Raw genomic sequence first — 18,162 nt, 5'->3', positions numbered from 1 at the left:
TTATAAGCAGAAAAGAGAAACAAAATTATTAGACAGAATTAAAATAGAAAGTAATAAGAAAGCATTTATATATTATATAAATTAGTCAAAATTAAGAAAGTCAAAATGCAGAGGCAAGCAATTAAAAAATAAAGGCATATTATAGTTAAAAATACTATAGCAAATTAGATATTTCAAAATAATTATAAAAATTAAGGGCAATTCATGATATTGACGGATTTGTAAAAAATATAAATCATGCCATAAATTTGTTAATGTAGGGTTCTACCTTACCCAGGTAAGTCCGTATTATAGTAGCCATCACAAACACGGTAATTACTGGTGTAGATGAGAAGACAGAAAGAGGAAAAGGAAGAAAAGAGAGAGATGCTAAAGATTAGCTCTCTCTCTTACCATGCAACATGCAATGAAGCTGGCACTAACCTATCTAAAACATCTTTTTTTTTTTTAATTTACCCTTACAATAGATCTGCCATTTTTTTACTCTAAAAGTATTTTCACAACCCCATTATAACTCGAATACCTCAAGTTCTAAATTAACACTCATATTTTTAAAATAACTCTGAAAATACCTCCATAAGATGATTTAATGAATCAACAGCTATCAATTTTTCGTTAATTAGATAGCATTTTTCCATTGATAGAATATTGCAATAACACTAGTGAGATAAAGTAAACATTTGTTTAATTAGCATAAAAACAACAGATCATCTTCACGTTAACAATAGTAATAGAGTAAATTCTCTTAGGAAAACAGGATTAGGAGGAGAAACTGCTTAGAATCCTTAAATCAAAAAGTCATTTAAAAAAACAAACTTAATAAAATCCTATCAGCCATGCAAACAAGAACATCATTTTGAATTGCATTTTCAATTCAAATGAAATTGCTATAGTGATATGAAATTTCCACAAAGCTACTGAAACAATTTCTTCATTCTAAATCAAGACAGAATTATCTAACTTTTGACCCATGTCTGTAACATAGTAACAGTGAGACTTAACCTTGATCAGTAAAACTTCATTCTGAATAATTTCTACAGTTGACAGAAGGCAAAAATACCTGTGTTCCCTGTGGAGAATATCTTTTACTTAGCTTGTCAAGTGCTAAAATTAAAATACAAAATACTTACTTAATGTTTTCCAACCTGCTAGAATCTGGTTTCAAAGTGTTTGAATGCTTCACCATTTTGCACAATGTGATCACCAGGAAGATGATATTTAACTGTTATAACAAATAAAGAAAGAATTGGATCACTATAAAGAAAGTAAAAACATCTTTTTTTCAAATATAGTTAACAAACTAATGCATCAATAGTATGTGGATATGGGAGAGAATTTAGGTATGTGATGATCAACTTCAGTCTATGTAAAACACGCTCCATATGATCAATTCTTCAATAGATCATTTGACATGAAATTGCAACCTTAATGAGTCAGTATCATGTGGTAATGATTAAATAAATTACCAAACCTAAATTAGTCTCTTTAGCTACATATACTCCAGAGCCTAAAACCCATGGAATAAATACTGAAGTGAATTTCTTAGAAGGACCATTAACATCAGCTTCAGGAAGAATCCCTGGGTTGGAATCATAAGACTTGGATAAGAGTCTAGCTCTTGATTTTGATTGATTAAATGAGATTGATAACATCTGCACAACCTACTTTCTAAGGTCATTGTGAGGAGAAAGTGAAATAAAATATGAAAACTCTTCTAGATGAGGGCAAATTTAAAAAATACATATATAGTCCTATTTAACCATTACTTAAGTCATTATTTAACCATGAGTCCTTTTTCTCCTGTATCTTTTTGTCACATGCATGGTAAATTCTGACAAAAGGCTGTTTCAGTTCTAAACATTCTGCTGTGCTGTGAATCTAGAGGCAAACAAAATCAATCTGGAGAAGATGGAATCTAACATAGAAGGTCTGGGATGCCCCGAGGTCAATAAGAGTGAACTCAGAAAAAGAGGTTGTGTTTTGACTGAGGAGAGACAAAGGTTGGTAATTTGTATTTGCTTCTACTAGCACCTGGCAGAACTTTGGAAAGGTGGCAGTTCCACTTTTATAGTTCTAAAAATAGAACTAAACTATAGTGTTCCTGGATTTTGACATTTGTTTTGGATTATTATTTTAAAAGAGATTAAAACATTACATGATTTAGTAACAGCTCAAATGGTATATTTATAAGGACCCACTGTAGGTGGAGATGAATTCAATTCCTTGGGAACAGATACAGTAATATGATCCTTTTTATCGAGTCACAATGACACATGATCAAATGATAACATTATTTTATTCATCCATCACTACTTCTAATTTTTATAATTAGGAAAGTTTATGTAGGACAATAAATTAAACTTTCTAAGTCCTTCCTATAGTTTGGGAACAGAGCAAAAGCTTTAATCCAAGCTCTTTATCATTTTGTCTACTATGCCTTATTCTTTACGGGATAAAATGAGGTTAATGGGCATAACTTATACATGTTGGCAGACAGGGTCCTACCCTTCCATGTTAATTACTGGAGGACAAAAGCAGCTTTTTGTTTTAAAGTATTTAAAGATTAATTTCTTAACATATTCTATCTAGATAAAAAGTAAGTAAAATTGTAGAAACATTTTATTTTTGCTTTATTTGCTAAAGATTATTGCAGCAAGTCACAAAATATATGCTTGAATTGTAAGGAATGTTACAATATAATACATTTCATTCGACAAATATTTATTGTCTTGACTGCTCTACATAAGATATGCTGATTGTATTGTGAATACAAGACAGTTTCTGCCTTTGAGAAATTAATTTGAGAGAACCATTTGATAATACAGTAAATATTGATTAGGTTTTAAAAGCATTATGGTAAAGTGTATCTCTAATTAAAAAAATAAACAAAATCAACATGTTATTATTCCTATAGCTTATACAACAGCAGCCTTAACTAGTAAAATTGATGAATGATTAAAAGGAAGAACTGCATAAATATCTTAAAAACAAACCAAAACCCATGTAAACAAACTGATACCCACCCTTGGCTAATCTGCTTCACAGATTCAGTTAAAATCCTTCACTCTGTTTCCACTTCTTTTTGAATGTCTTAATACAAACATTTCTTTTATTGCAAATTTCTAGATATAGGGTCCCCCCCCTTTATTAATTTCCCAAAATATATAAGGCCACAATTTGGTATTCATTACTTTCTAAGCATATTAATTATTTCCTCTCCTCATCTTAGGAACAAAATAGAAAGCAAAAAGGCTATTTATTATCTACCACATGTTTACAATTATACGTAGAGTAATGAATGTAAATGTGAGGAAATGTGGACTGTGTAAAGTATGCTGTAAAAATAAAACAAGTAAAAAAGTCCAGGGATGAACTTATCAGAACAATATTTTTTTCAGTGAACAAAATCAGGGAAAAAAAGCAGTCTAAGAATAAAAACATTTTTCAATAAAACTGAAATAAGAAATTAAAATCTACCTATAGGGAAATATAATTAAAGCTTATATATGATAAAGACATTTTTTTTCCTAGTTAAGAATGAAAACTAGCCCAGTTGAATATGTCACACACATACACACACACACACACACAAATTCTCATTTAATCCTTAAAGCATACACTGTTGGCTACTTTTCTCCTCTTTCATTCCCTTCACTCAACTGATGTTTTAAACAAAATATGTTTTATTTCTATTTAATATATCAACAAGTTCAGAAAATATATAAAATCTCAGGGGGAAAAAGCCAGCTATAGTCCTACTGCCAGAGGTAGCAGACAGTCTTGTATGCCCAATTTACAAATTATTAAGATGTGTCTTCCCAAAGATTACTTAGCTATTATAATGTCAGTGTTGAGATTCAATATACTGTGGTCTGGCTCCACAGCCCACAGTACTTCCAAATAAAATTAACCAATTTGTTCTGGGTAGGAAAGTTAAGAGTCTCTGAACAACAGATATACTGATTCTATTAAAAAACAAAACAAAACCAAGATTCTGCTTCTTCAAGGCAGAAGCCAATGTAAAAGTGAACAAGCAATGATAAATGAGGTTAAAATAAATAATCAATTAATATATACAATACTGCCTCAAAGAAACCCTGAATTGCATAACAGGGGTACTCTTGGAATGACTTCCAATTGATGGACTGACCAGAGTTAACTAACAATCCATTTCCTCTGGAAACTTCGAGCATTCCACAACCAGAATGCTCACCCTTCTCCCTACTAGTCAACCTGAATGCTTAACTGTCCATTGTGTCTTCTCTAAAGCTTGTTATGTCAGTTACATTCTCGTGTAACTAAATACTACACAAATTCAGAAAACCCAAGTGTGAATATAAAACTAAAGTTTTAAAAAGCTGTTCTCACACAGCTAGCATTGATTGCATTAAGAAGACTTAAAAGGAGTTTCTTTAAAGACAACTAAAAATACTGGGAAAATAATCCTAAAACCCTCGAAGGATTTTTGTACTCAAATGATTTTCCAAATGTTCATAAATTTTCCAATGTAAAGAAACTAAAAATTACCATTACAGTCAATGAACAGGTTGTCAAGAAATTTAGTTAAACTCTGAACAAATTTAGTCTATGAAATAGAAAGCATAAAAATAACGAATCAATGACAATAAGACAACATTTCATCATTTCAAAACAAAGAAAGTATTAAAAAAAGCATTCAAGTCATACTCTAAAATAAGATGGCAAAAAAAAAAAAAAAATCCTAAAATGAGTGTTTCCCCAATTCATTAAAAAAAAAAAACTAAAATTTCACTGACATGAATTATTTACTAGTTTATTAGAAAAATGGAATACTTATACCATATAGATATTAAAAAATTTTATATGGTACTGCCAACAGCATATGGCAGTGAAATATTTCCTGGAAACAAGTAGGATAAATACTGAAGCAAAAATACATCTTTTTAAAGTGTGGTTTTACAGTTCTCTTATTTTTTCAATGCTTAAAAAATTATACTGTTAAATTTTCGTTTCACAGAATAAATATTGTTGTTATGATCTTTTTCAGGAGGTAAGAATTATGATTTTTGTGGGATATATTTCAGTAGATTCTCACCACCCTTTCTTTCTTGTTCTCTTAAAATACAACAATAGGAAAAAAAAAACAGAGATAAAGAAGCAAATATAAACATCTTTGATAAATTCTATAATCCACAATATTCACTTTCAGACAAAACACCTGATTTTAAACTTCAGTCTGCAAACCGGAGTTCCTAGTTTCTTTGCATTATCTTCATGATATAATTCTTCACGGATCTTTCCAGGTGTACATTCATTTCCTTCTTCCCTCCCTGCTCCTTTATTTATTTATGGTTAAAATAAGTGATTTTTTTCTCCTTCTTATTTTATTTTTCTTCAATATATTTTCCTGACTTTGGTATACATTTAAAAATTAATCACACAAAGAGAGTTTCCCCTATTTTTCACTGGAAAGCAGATGAAGGGAGAGAACAGACATCATTCAATTGCTGCTCCTCTCACCTGCACCCCAAGGAGGTCAGTTTTTGCCTCTGTCTTTTGTAATTTTTTTTCTCCTCCCAAACATAAACATCACTCAGTTTAAACATAACATTTTAAGATAAGTTGAAAGGTTTTATGCGTAAGTCAGAAAGGAAAAAGTTGGAGCTATCAACTTTTTACACACACAAAGATTTGTCTAACCTGGTAAGTACATGTAGTTACTCAATTATTCACATAGAAGTCACCCTTAAGTATAGGTTATTAGGATTATGTTAGGTATGTATGTCAACCCACAAGCCTAAATATGCTCATGATTAATTTTAGAGATGAAGCAATTTGTTCAGTCAAAAATTAATCAAATATTAACTCTGCTCTATGCCTGTATGTGTGCAGGTATAAATAGATCGGTGGGAATGTCTTCATAGAATACTATGTAAAAGGGTGGGAGTAAATCCAGAAGAAAAAAATATTTTTCCCCCATATAGCTAAAAAGACTAAATCACCAAACTAGGGCATTCTTTCTGATCCACTGACCAATATCATTCTTTCAACACTTCCCAAATAATAATTGCAAAAATAATTATTAAAATAGCCTGCCAGAAACGTTTGCTACAAAATCCAATGCTGCTTAATAACATGGCATAGTTAAAAATCACCCATTTGATAAAATAAAAATACAAAGAAGTTTATAAAAAAGAAAAAGGTACCACAGATTATAGGAGAGCACAGTTTCCTTTATGGTCATCAACCTGCTCAATTGAATCACATCCGTCTGAGCTTAGCAGCTTAAAATTCATTCCACAGCTTGCAGTGCTGACATGGATATGATAAGACAGAAGAACAGAAACACCACTCTGAAATAACCTAGCTGAACTGCACATGTTCTGACCCTTTTTGTCCTCCCTGGAGCTTTTGCTACCTGGCAAATGCAACTCTAAAACTGTACTTGTATCTCTAGATCTTTGCTATTAGCCAAGCAGAAACCTATTTCTCTCTGGGACTAGCAGCCAGAGAGGTGTTCTCTGAAGAAGACTTCTAAATGAGTGTGTGAGCTGAACTCTTACTGAACTGAATTAATTATTAATGATGCAGATGGAGCTGTCCAAATGATAAGAACAGCTCCTGACGTGTCATGATCCAAGCTTTCATTAAACCATTTCAGGCATACTAATGGTTTCCCACTGCTCATTACTTACCAGCACTTTTCTCATAGATATAATAACTCCAGTGCCTGTAGGCAAGACATTCTATAGAGATGCAGAAGTGGGAAGTTTTATCTTCCTTAGCATATTATTTTTCTTCATAGAACATTATTATTAAAAATGTACACTTATTTAATACTAGGAAGTTAAATGGTTTCAATTCAAAAAAGCTGGAAATGCAACACTATATTTTCTATTTTTTGTTATAAGAATAGAACATAAATGAATAGTATACAATATAGTTTATATAAGATGTATGTCTGAATTGAGTTTTAAATGTATTGTCAGAGAATAAATGTAGGTAAGTGTATTTTCAGCAAGCTTATGCTGTACAATTATATTTTAGTTTAGGTTAGGTTACATGGTGTTTTGCAAGATTGCTTGGCACTCTTGTACCACACTTAGTTTCATTGTGTGTTGGGAGGATTAGAAGGCAAGGCAATTGAGGAGAAGAATTCCAAGGAGGTGTATACTGTGATTGCTACCTGCTGGTTTCTTTTTGTTGTTGTTGTTTGTTTGTTTTTAAGTTCAGGAAAATGTTCTAAAAGCCCTACACACATCTCAGCCTAAAGGATTTGGTAGAGGATAATAATAAGAGTCTAATTAATATGGGGCTGTCTTTTTAAATGGGTAATACAAATAAAATGTGTTTTACCTCTTTTCTTCCTCAAAGCTGAGTACGTGTGAACATTAGCTCCTTATGCCAAGTACAATGTCTTTTTCTTTTTAATGTTTTAAAGTCGGTACTTACCTTTATAAATATAAAATAAAACTTCAGTACAACAGAAGTAAACACATGACATTTTTATAGTGTGAATATCCCTAAAGTGGTCTTTATAGTTTCCAAAGTATAAATGTGTTTGGCCAAGGACTTAGGGGAAAAGAGAAGCCTGTGGTTTTAAAGATCATACCTCTTCATGTCAATTGTCTGTCATTAATTCAAGATAAACTTAGGCTGTATTCACATACACACACTAAGAACAAAAACTGAAGTAGTTACCTGGATTGAATAATTCTGATAAGAAATTAGCTCACCTAAGAACACTAGAGAATATTTTACTGATTTAATTCACATAAACATCCATCTCGTATTTTTATTTTGCTTTGTAAATATAATTGTGTAAAATAATTAATTTTAATGAGAATAAAAATGCACATATACTTGAGTGGTTTAAAGTTTCCTTCAACTACTAAAAGGTTTTCCAAACTTTAGGAAACACGAATTAACTATAAAAATATCAAAAGAAGCTCATGTGACAATTTTTTGAAATAAAGAAACAAAATTCTGAAAATAGCAATAAAAAGATAAAGGTAATTTTAAAGCTTGTGTTTCAACTTGTTTTCTAGTTATTAAATAGATATGGTTAATAATACCAATTCTTAATGCTTTAGTTACATTCTTTTGTTTTTAGTATAATTGAAGTATGACTAAGGATAATGTAAGAATTTTAAAAAACCTTAATGTCACTAATCTTAACTTGTATCAAATTCATTTAAAAATTAAAAATTCTTAAAAACCAGTTGCATCCCCAGTCCTTGTTTGGTATTTTAAGTCTTAGAAAAGTTTATTTTATTCCTAATGAGTTTAAAATTCGCTTTAAAGTCCTCTATTAATCTAAACTTTTAAACTTTAATATGCCTTAAAACAATTTAGTGTATGGACATTCACTTAAACTACTAAATTACTATGTTGACATTAAGGTAACAATTAAGGTAATGTGAATTCACTTTTCTAAAACATTCATTTAATTCATAACATGGCTTATAAGTAAGTATTTATTTTAGATTTTTTGACACAATTAATTAGAAATGGGAAATGGTATATTTCAGTAGAGGTGATTTTCAGAAAGTTAATTAGCAAGTGTATAAACACGATAATGATGTAATATTTAAAATATAATAAATAATATTATCCTGTAACATAAAATGTCTATATAATTTTTGAATACATAAATCAACCATAAACTAAGTTATTTTTGAATAATATTTCTAAAGTAGCAGCTAAAACGAAAGGGAAAACAGAGTCTTCTTACCAGAATAATGAAGGTGACAGGTCCAATGAAACTCCAAATAAAATAGTTGTCAACACGAAGCCAGCAACTGTTTTGAAAACAAAAGAATATATACCAAGTAGCCTCACTGGATATTTCACATCACAAGAAAAATAAATTTTTAAAACTTAACAAACACAAAACGATCTCTAAATTTGCTTTTGAAAATTCACTATGGACAAGAACAATTCTAATAATTCTGAGTTGGCGTGAATTTAACAAAGGACAGCAATTTACTTCAACCTGCCATTTTCCATTTCAAGTTATTTACCTGATAAAAGCATACAAAATTATGCTTATACAGGGAAAAAAATAAATCCCACCCACCCCTAAATCCTTAAGGACTCTTAATCTTATTAAGAAAGATCTGAAATCTCAAATTCCAAATGGCCTCATCATTTTAAAGTGCTATATGTAATCATCAAAATTTGCCTTTCAGATCTATCTGAAATAAAGTGTTTAGCCCTATGAAACAGACAAGGAAAAAAATGTTCAGATGTTATGTTTGTTATGAAACAGAACAGCATAAATATGCCTTCATTAGGAATGGACAAATACTGGGGAAAAAAATCAAAGCACAGAACTTGCAGAGAATTACAGTAAATGATGCATTAACTTATTAAGACATATTTTACTTAGTGGTTCATTTTTGACATAACCTTGAATCCCTGCTGAATTTCTTTTATTTGTTTTTCATCATCTTTACAGTCAAAAAGCTTTCTCTACTCCAAGAGTCTTCATATAACTAGTTTTATCAAAGGAAAAAAAAATAAACAGAATTGGAAGGCACATTCATGCCCCTAATAAAATAAAATCCTTAGAAACATGGCCATGTCTACCTTCTGTCACTTTCTGTAAATAACTATATTTTTATAAATGAAAGACAGAAACTTATTTTAATCCTTTTCTAACTGCCTCATAAAATATTATCAAAGTTAAACATATGGGATGGAATGTGCTGCTAGTGTCACCATTCAGAACAAGAGTGAACTACAGGGTCGGCTGCACAAAGAGAGCTAATGAAGCATTAGCTTAAAACTGAGTAGTTAAACCTGTCAGATGTGTTAAGTTCAGAAGAATTTTTACTTAATATCTTCTAAGGCCAAAAAGTTATTTACTCTTTCAATTTGTTTCAGGTCAATCTTTTGTGTTAAAAAGAAAGTCCATAATGTAGAATCTGCCTCACTAGAGTACAAATCCTCTGAACCTAGAAAATTACAAAAGACTTGATTGTAATTTGTGCACGGCATGCCCATTCTCTTACCAATAAAGCTTTCAGATGCTATTTTAGTCTGTCAGGGACCCTCACTGACAGCTAACAGGCTTTAAAAAATTATTCACTTGAAAAACACTCAGGTCGCTTGCAATTACTTACGCTTTTACTGTTCCATAGCTCTTATAGTCAATAGCGGCTGAAACTCCAACCACTGTGGCAGGAAACAAGTAACCAGCAACATAGTAATATTTCTTCCTTGAATATTCACTTTCGAAAACTTCAACTAACATTAAATAGAGCTGCACACCTTCTAGGCACATCCAAGCAAAAGCTGCCAAAAAGAAAAAGTGTAGAAGTCCTGCAAATATTGGGCATGCAATCTGTAAGGAAAGAACAAAAAGAGAGAGAGAGAAAGAGAAAACTTATGAATACAAATAGCTTGCTAAAACTATAAAATACTCACACACAAATCCTGTTTTTTATAAACACATCTTTACTTAAAACTACTGTTCTCTCAAAAAAAAATTAGATATCACTTTTCATAACTGGAAACAAAAGTTAAAAAACATTGCCAAACACGAAGAATATAACACTTGCATAGAATAACAGCAAGTGTGTTAGATTTCATCGGGGTAAAACATTACTGTTTTGGGTCAAACTGAATATCAAATAGAAAACAAATCTTAAAGTCTTCTTAAATTATCCATTATAAAATCTAACTATTCTGCTTGTCTATGATTTGCTTTATAAGTCTTTAGAAAATAGAAAATATTTTCTAAAATACTTGCGAAAAATATATTATTTCTATGTTTTATATAATAAAAATTTAAACTGCTTATTCTAGTGATAAATACTCTGGCCTTAATTAAGTAGGATTATTATCCTATCTTATATGGAACATTCTTTAATTCATCCCAACACAGAAAAATATAGGATGATGTATTAACTAATTAAATTCTGTTTCTGACATTGAGACCTCAAGATAACAAATACATTGCTCTAAATATGAAGAGGTTCACTAGTCAGAATGACTATGTAAGCACAATAGGAATTAAAAACTAGTATATTTTCAGTACCCTAGCATTCTTCTATTCAAATTACACATCTTAATAACCCAGAAAACACAATTGTACCTTAAAAACAAAATAAATTAATTCATAATATTACTTCATGATTGAGCTGTTTTTTAATTAATTACAAATTATACTTCAATATCACCATGTCAGTTTTAACAAACTATAATGTCAACAATTAATAGCAACCTCATACACAAATTCATACCTATTTAAAGAATTTTCAAAGACCCAAGGTCAATAATCTTGACAGGTGCTTACCGTATATTTTGTCTTATCAATGCCAATTAGAAAAATAAACTCAGCAATGAAAAGGTTGATACAAAGGTTCTTGTGAATAGTATTACGGTCACTCTGTAGACCACGGAAAAAACAGAAGGTGAAGATGCAGATAGCCAGGCATACAAGGGAAACGACAATTCCCACCCAGGTGATGACTGTGAGAAGTAATTCATGAACTCCATCTTTATACTATAAAATAAAAAGACATGAAGAACACTAGTATTCCTACAGTACATTAACGAGAAGCAAAATAGCTTTTTTGAATATTGAACTCTGAAGAATAATATCCATGTGAGCTAAAACAGGGCTCATTACTAAAAAGAGATTATTATCTCATTGACTATAATAATGATGAAGAATGACTTATGAAAGAGGAAGATATTCCCTAGAAAATAACTCAAAAGCACAAATATTTTAAAATAATGATCGGAATAATTACCTGCAAAAACACAGAAAACATTTTCATGATAAAAATACAGAATGCTTAGTTATGATTAAAAATAATCAACATTGTAAAGATCTTCTAGGATAACACACATAAGCCAAGTTTTAATTTCATTTTCTCTTTGGGTTTCTACATGCTTTCATACTGAGAGCTGAGTAAACAATAAACCTGAGTTCTCACTAACATTCTCCTCATAAGAAGAAATACCAAGATGTATTCCTGATGTCATTCAGGCTTTTCAAAATATGAAACTTTACATAGTGTGTGGTCAAAGTCTTAAAAGGAGATTCCAACATTTGAAACGGGAAGGGAATACTAAATTTTAGTCTTTTGTTTGTTGTGTGACCCATTGGTATTCAGTTTTTAAACCCTTAGTTCCAACAATTACATGAAGTGACATTGGAGAGCATGATTTTAAGAAAAAACGATAACAGCCAGGCTCGGTGGCACACGCCTATAATCCCAGCAGCTCAGGAGACTGAGGCAGGATGATCACGAGTTCAAAGCCAGCCTTAGCAACAGCCAGGTACTAAGCAACTCAGTGATAGATATACAAAATACAAAACAGGACTGGGTTGTACAATCAGACATATGAAAATGTGTTCTATATGTGCAATCAGAATTATAATGCATTCTGTTGTCATATATAACAAATTAAAATTAAAAATTAAAAAAATGATATAAAAAAAATAGGACTGAGGATGTGGCTCAGTGGTAGAGTGGCCCTGAGTTCAATCCCTTGTACCAAAAAAAAAGAAACAATAACAGAGTGATACTACTTCTTAAAATATATGGATAGTGTAGAAACTATTAGAAATTCATGTGTACTTTGCTTTTAGTTACGATAAGCACCTAAGAAACAGGACTACAATACAAGCTGTTTTGAATCGCTGAGGTTTTTTCCCTGATACTAATTAGAAGTGCAAATACTTACTGCAATTTTCCTGTGGGCCATGAGAATGGCAAAATTGGTTAGGTGGCTACATGCACACGTTGTACGAGTTTTATTAGTGTCAACCAGCTTGCAGCCCTGGGTAGACCAATATCCCATCATAGTTCTCTCTGAGTAGTTCCAGAAGGAACAGTTTGCATTGAAATAATTGTCAGGCTGGGAAATAAAATGACAAGACAAAATTAGGATTTTACACTCTAAGATGGCAATGGCAATTGTTTAATATGTGTAAAAGGTAATTTAGATTAAACTTTGCATGTTTCGGACTATAAAGTTTTTCATCAGCAAAATTGTGGACTATGTTATACTAGGCAGACATCTAGCTTAAAAGGGGCTTTATAGTCCGAAACACTCTAAAGTGTACTCTAAATTACCAAAGACCCATTTTACACAATTATAATTTCCATCTTATGATTTTACATACTGATGGTACATTAGAATCATTTCCCCCCCTTTCTGACAAAATTAGAGCCACGAATTTTTTTCTGAGAAAATTCTGTAAGGTACAAATGTCTAAAAATCCACTTTCAATTTGAGGCCCATTTTTGGTTAGTTCTAAGTGATACACTAGCAACCATTTGAATCACACAGAACATCAAGGCTCTTAAGAGTAAATCAACTGAAGCAGACATGACACGAGGACCATGACTGCACAATTTTATTTTTGTCAATTCTGTAAATCTACTTGGTTATCTGTAGGCACTCATTCCCTCTACTTGGAACATAGAGTAGGTATTTAAGTATCAACTTGAGGTACAGCAGAGGAATCACATCTCAGTCTTTTACTTTTGAAACACAATACTTAATAACAGCCCTGCCAAATATGATCAATAAAACCAATTTAAAAAAACAACAACAACAACCATTTGCCACTCTACAAAAGCAGAGTCCTAAGAGTTAACACACAGCTATCCTCCTGCTAAGGTAAGAGTTAATTTTCATTTGAAAACAAATTAGAGTCATTTACATTTTCCTGTTGATTACTGAATTAGCTTTCATTAAGAATACACTTAAGTTCTAATAATCACTGAACCAGGCTCATTTAATTTTATGTTCACAGACTTAAATAAACTTGTGTCTCTGACCTAGTCCAACATTTGAAATTCAAATGGAAAGGTCCTGTGTCCATCCCATAGTCTCCCTCTCCCTCTCAGCATCCCCAGCATGTCAGCTTTACTTCCCTTCCTCTCTAGTTTTATAACCTTCCACTGCTTCATTAGCATACATTAACTTACATCAATGTGTGGTAGGGTAAAAAGCACAGGATCAGTCAGGTACACGCGGCTGGACTCCTTATTGATTGAAACTGAAATGACGTGAGAATTCACTGCGATGGTGCTATTACGACCAATAAAGTCCGCACCCAGTTTTATGGTTGCATTCTCTGTACTAAGGAACTGTCCCAGACTCCGGTAAATGATGAACACCAACTTTGCAAGCCCTAGGAAGGTAGAAACCATCATATGACTTTCAGGAAATATGCTTATGCATAAAATAAGACAATAAAATGAGAATACATTGAAAAAATCCTTACAGAATCTTTATTTAAGAGTACATGTATGGGGCATTATTTTAAACATACTTTAAAAATTTTTAAGACACTTTTGTTACAGTCAGGGTCAAATGATATTTTATTTTTTTTCTTTTTTAATTTGTTCTTTTTTAGGAATATATGACAGTAGAGTGCATTTTGACAAATTATACATACATAGAGTAAAACATTCTAATTAGGATCTCATTCTTGCAGTTGTACATTATGTAGAGATCAATATTTTAGAGTAGGTTTAACTGAACAACAAAAGAAACAAATTTAAAGAAAACAGTCTGTCTTACCATTCCTGCTGTTTTGTTTGACAGTATTTGCAGAGAGTTGGATTGAGCTGCCTGCTCCCTTGATGCCCAGAGGAAACTTAAAGTCCTGGACCTGGCCTTCTGTACTGAGAACTGCAACCTCCAGAACTGGATGAGGCCAAGGACAAAAGAGGGGAAAAATGGAGAATTCTTTAGTTTAAATTAAAAGAGGCAAATGGTAATTGCACAGAAGCTGCTTTCTTTCACAGTAGTTGCAAAACTTGACTATTAGACTTTAAAATCAAATATACTAAATTACTCCAATAGATATTAAAACCTTCTGAAATATTTTGTATAATCATTTTGACATTTTCTTCATATTTTTATGGCTTTTGTCATGAGTCAATTCCAAACTTTTATCCTATGAGTGTGAACACTGCATAAATTTATAGTAAAAAAACTTTCAAAACTTTATTTAAATCATGAAGTTAAACAAAATATTTTGAATTGATATTTTTGCATCTCTTTGTTAAATAACTTTTCAATAACCATATTTGGCAGTGGTAGAAGTATAAATTTGTTTGTACATTTATTTATTTACATAAATGATACATTTTAAGATACAAAATTTCAGAGATCAAGACTTCAATAATATATTTTTCTTATTTTTGAAAGTAGTGAGGCCAGGAAAGAAAGTGTTTGTGAGAAAATGACTGTCATTATGTTAAAACTTCCCATTAATTCTCACTAATAACTGTTAATCTTACATACTTCAGGTTGGGCAAAATAGGATCTATAGTTTTTATCAATAAAGTTTTTCTTTGAACACAGTCATGCATAAAATAAGACAATATTATTTACACACTGGCTATTTTAGTACTACAACGCCAAGTAAGAATTTGCAACGGGAGGTGGGGGGTGGGGGGACAAAGAAACAAACCAAAAAACACACAAAAAAACTTCAAACCCTCAAAAGAAGTAGCAAACTGAAAAACACATAAAGAAAACATTGAAGATTGAGAACATTTATCTGATCAACAATGAGGGTGTTAAGCTTTACTTCATTTCAAAAATATAATTAATAGTAACTACCATCAACATAAATATTGGCTGTTTAATGTTATATTAAACATCGCCATGCTTTATATTGATATTTATTTAACATTTTAAAATAATAATTCAAAACTACAGTCTATATCTTTTCCTCTGACTTTTCTTCTTTAATAACTATATCATTGGATAAATACTCTTGCCTAGACGCAAATACATACATACACACAAATCTGATGAACTCACTCATTCCCTTTCTTTTTATAAGAATGAGCTCATGTACTTCTATTGAACTACTAAAACTTTTGGATGCTAATTTTTTTGTTGTTGTTAATCTTCCACAAATGTTTCGTAAACATACAGGTTTAGCTGTAAATCTGGAAACATTGATACTCAAAAGATTTTTATAAGCAATTAAACCACGTGTCAAATCACTACAATACAACTTCATAATGAGAATCATGTAATGCCTAGAATTCTATCAGCTGCAGAAACTGGTTGAGGTACTTATTTTACTGACTCATGTTTGGAAATATTAAACATGTGGTAGGTAGATGAACTCCTTTCCTCATTATCAGATTCCACGTGTGTGGGCTGAGAATATAAAGAGAATAAGAATGACAAAAACATATGTCTAGACAGGCCTGGCGGTGCAAGCCTATAATCCCAGCTACTGGGGAAATTGAGTAGCTGAGTAAAGAGGAGCTCTTTGCAACCAGCCTGGGCAACTTAGTGGGCAACTGTCTCCAAAAAAAAAAAAAATTGGAATGTACCTCAATGGTAGAGCACCCCTGGGCTCACTTTCCTCTCTAGCAAAAAACACAAAATCAATCAATTAAATATATACTACCTCCTTTTTACACTGAAAGGGGTTATAATTCTTAGTCATCCTCAAAACAAGACAAATGACAGACTAGAAGAAGAAATTCTTTGAGTTTTCATAAAACATTCAACCATTCTACATATATACATGTACAGATTTAGCATGTAAGCCCTGCACTTGGACTGAGGCAGGAGTATCACCTGAGCCTACGAACTTGAAACCAGCCTGGGTAACATGGAGAGACACTGTCTCAAAACAAAGAAAAAGAAAAGAGGAAAGAAGGACCAGTGCACAGGGATACGTGTACAAAGAGTTAATTCTGTTGAACAAATTACTAAAGTTCAAAAATTATGTCCAGAGTAAAGAAGAAAATGTTTGAATTTTCAAAAATAACAGGATCATTAGTACAGAACTTAAGTAGGTATATTTAAGCCATAAGAGTATGCAATAATCAACTTTACAACAATTTGTATCAATCAATAATTGCCGTTTTGTGGGAAAATGAAATTTTCACAGAAAAATAAAATGAAGACACTTTAAAATACTTTATAGCAATTAGATAAAATCAACTAAGTATACACTGGGGTTTAAACAAGATTTTCTGTTTCAGAAAACAGAAAAAGAATGTGTTCCAATTCATTTCAAAAGACTTCTATAATAAATAAATAAAACAACACAAGAAATGAAACAATAGGATAATGACACTGTTAAAATCTTTTATAAAATAGACATACACTTGATAATGTCTCAAACAAATTGTTTAACTCAACACACAGAAATTAATACATTAAAAAATGTACAATTATATCACCTAGTTAGAAATTAAAGAAAAATTATAAGTAGAAAGAATTCAGTAAATTTTAACACTCATTTAATATAAAAAGTCTTCACAAAATAATAGGACTAAAAGGAAAACATGTTGACCAAGGTTTTGTTGTCAGACAAAGGTTATCGATTCAAAACCTACAGCGAATGCACATTCCTTTTAAAGTCAGAATGATCCCTATCAACAGGATTTATTTAGCATTATACTAGAGAACTTTATCTAAAATGGTAATTCATCAAACACAAAAGACATAAAGACTACAAAAAATGGTTATTATTTATAGTAAACATAATTAACTATGTAGTAATCATGATAGAGTACACCAACTATCAAAATAAGAAGAATTTAGCAAGGCTGCAATCAGCAAAATCAGTTGTGTTCCACATATCAAGTGTCAAACAATTAGAATATGTAATTCAAAAAAGATTCATTATTTGTAACAAAAACAACAAGTATAAGTTTTGGGGAAAAAACTAATTTTTTTAAAAGGCACAAGATATTAATGAGAAAAATACTTAACTTTATGAAAAGACTAAAACAAAATTATGTAATTGTCTTAATTGAGCAAACTCAGCAGATCAATCTGTTATTTCTTTGGAAAACAATCTACAAAGTAAATCTACTTCTAATAAAAATTCCTCTAAGATTCTGTGTGGGAGGGGATTGGTGTATGTGTGTAACATCACAAACTGACTTTAATATTCATATGGAAGACACAAACCAAAAAGCAGCCAAGGCTTTTCCTCAAGGAGCAAGGTTGAAATACTCAAGAAATACTAGCAATATTGAAAACAAAACAATACAAAGCAAAAGCAGCAAATGATAGACTCGTCAAACAAGTTGACATGTATAGAAACTTGGCATATGACAGAGATATCATTAGAAATCTGTGGGGGAAAGAATGAATAGGCACTAACACAAGTGTAGAAAGCACTGGTTATTCATTTACAAAACCAAATCAGTGACCTACTTT

The 18,162-nt window shown here is 31.4% G+C and overlaps 1 protein-coding gene across 12 annotated transcripts in view; it reads right to left on the bottom strand.

The window, feature by feature from the left end:
- Positions 1–18,162, bottom strand: part of Adgrl2 (adhesion G protein-coupled receptor L2) — a 192,818-nt gene that overhangs the window by 13,626 nt on the left and 161,030 nt on the right. For all 12 annotated transcript variants that reach the window (XM_071617974.1, XM_071617972.1, XM_071617973.1 and 9 more), the window contains 7 exons: positions 14,533–14,658; positions 13,935–14,140; positions 12,682–12,855; positions 11,282–11,491; positions 10,107–10,327; positions 8,714–8,780; positions 1,131–1,222 (listed from right to left, as the gene is read on the bottom strand). In XM_071617974.1, the coding sequence (XP_071474075.1) occupies positions 1,131–1,222; positions 8,714–8,780; positions 10,107–10,327; positions 11,282–11,491; positions 12,682–12,855; positions 13,935–14,140; positions 14,533–14,658 (1,096 nt within the window). The remainder of the gene's footprint in view (positions 1–1,130; positions 1,223–8,713; positions 8,781–10,106; positions 10,328–11,281; positions 11,492–12,681; positions 12,856–13,934; positions 14,141–14,532; positions 14,659–18,162) is intronic.

Source organism: Marmota flaviventris, chromosome 10 (assembly GCF_047511675.1).
Source record: "Marmota flaviventris isolate mMarFla1 chromosome 10, mMarFla1.hap1, whole genome shotgun sequence".
Lineage (NCBI taxonomy): Eukaryota > Metazoa > Chordata > Mammalia > Rodentia > Sciuridae > Marmota > Marmota flaviventris.
Note: the sequence above shows the minus strand (reverse complement) of the source record. Positions and strands in the feature narration are given on the sequence as shown.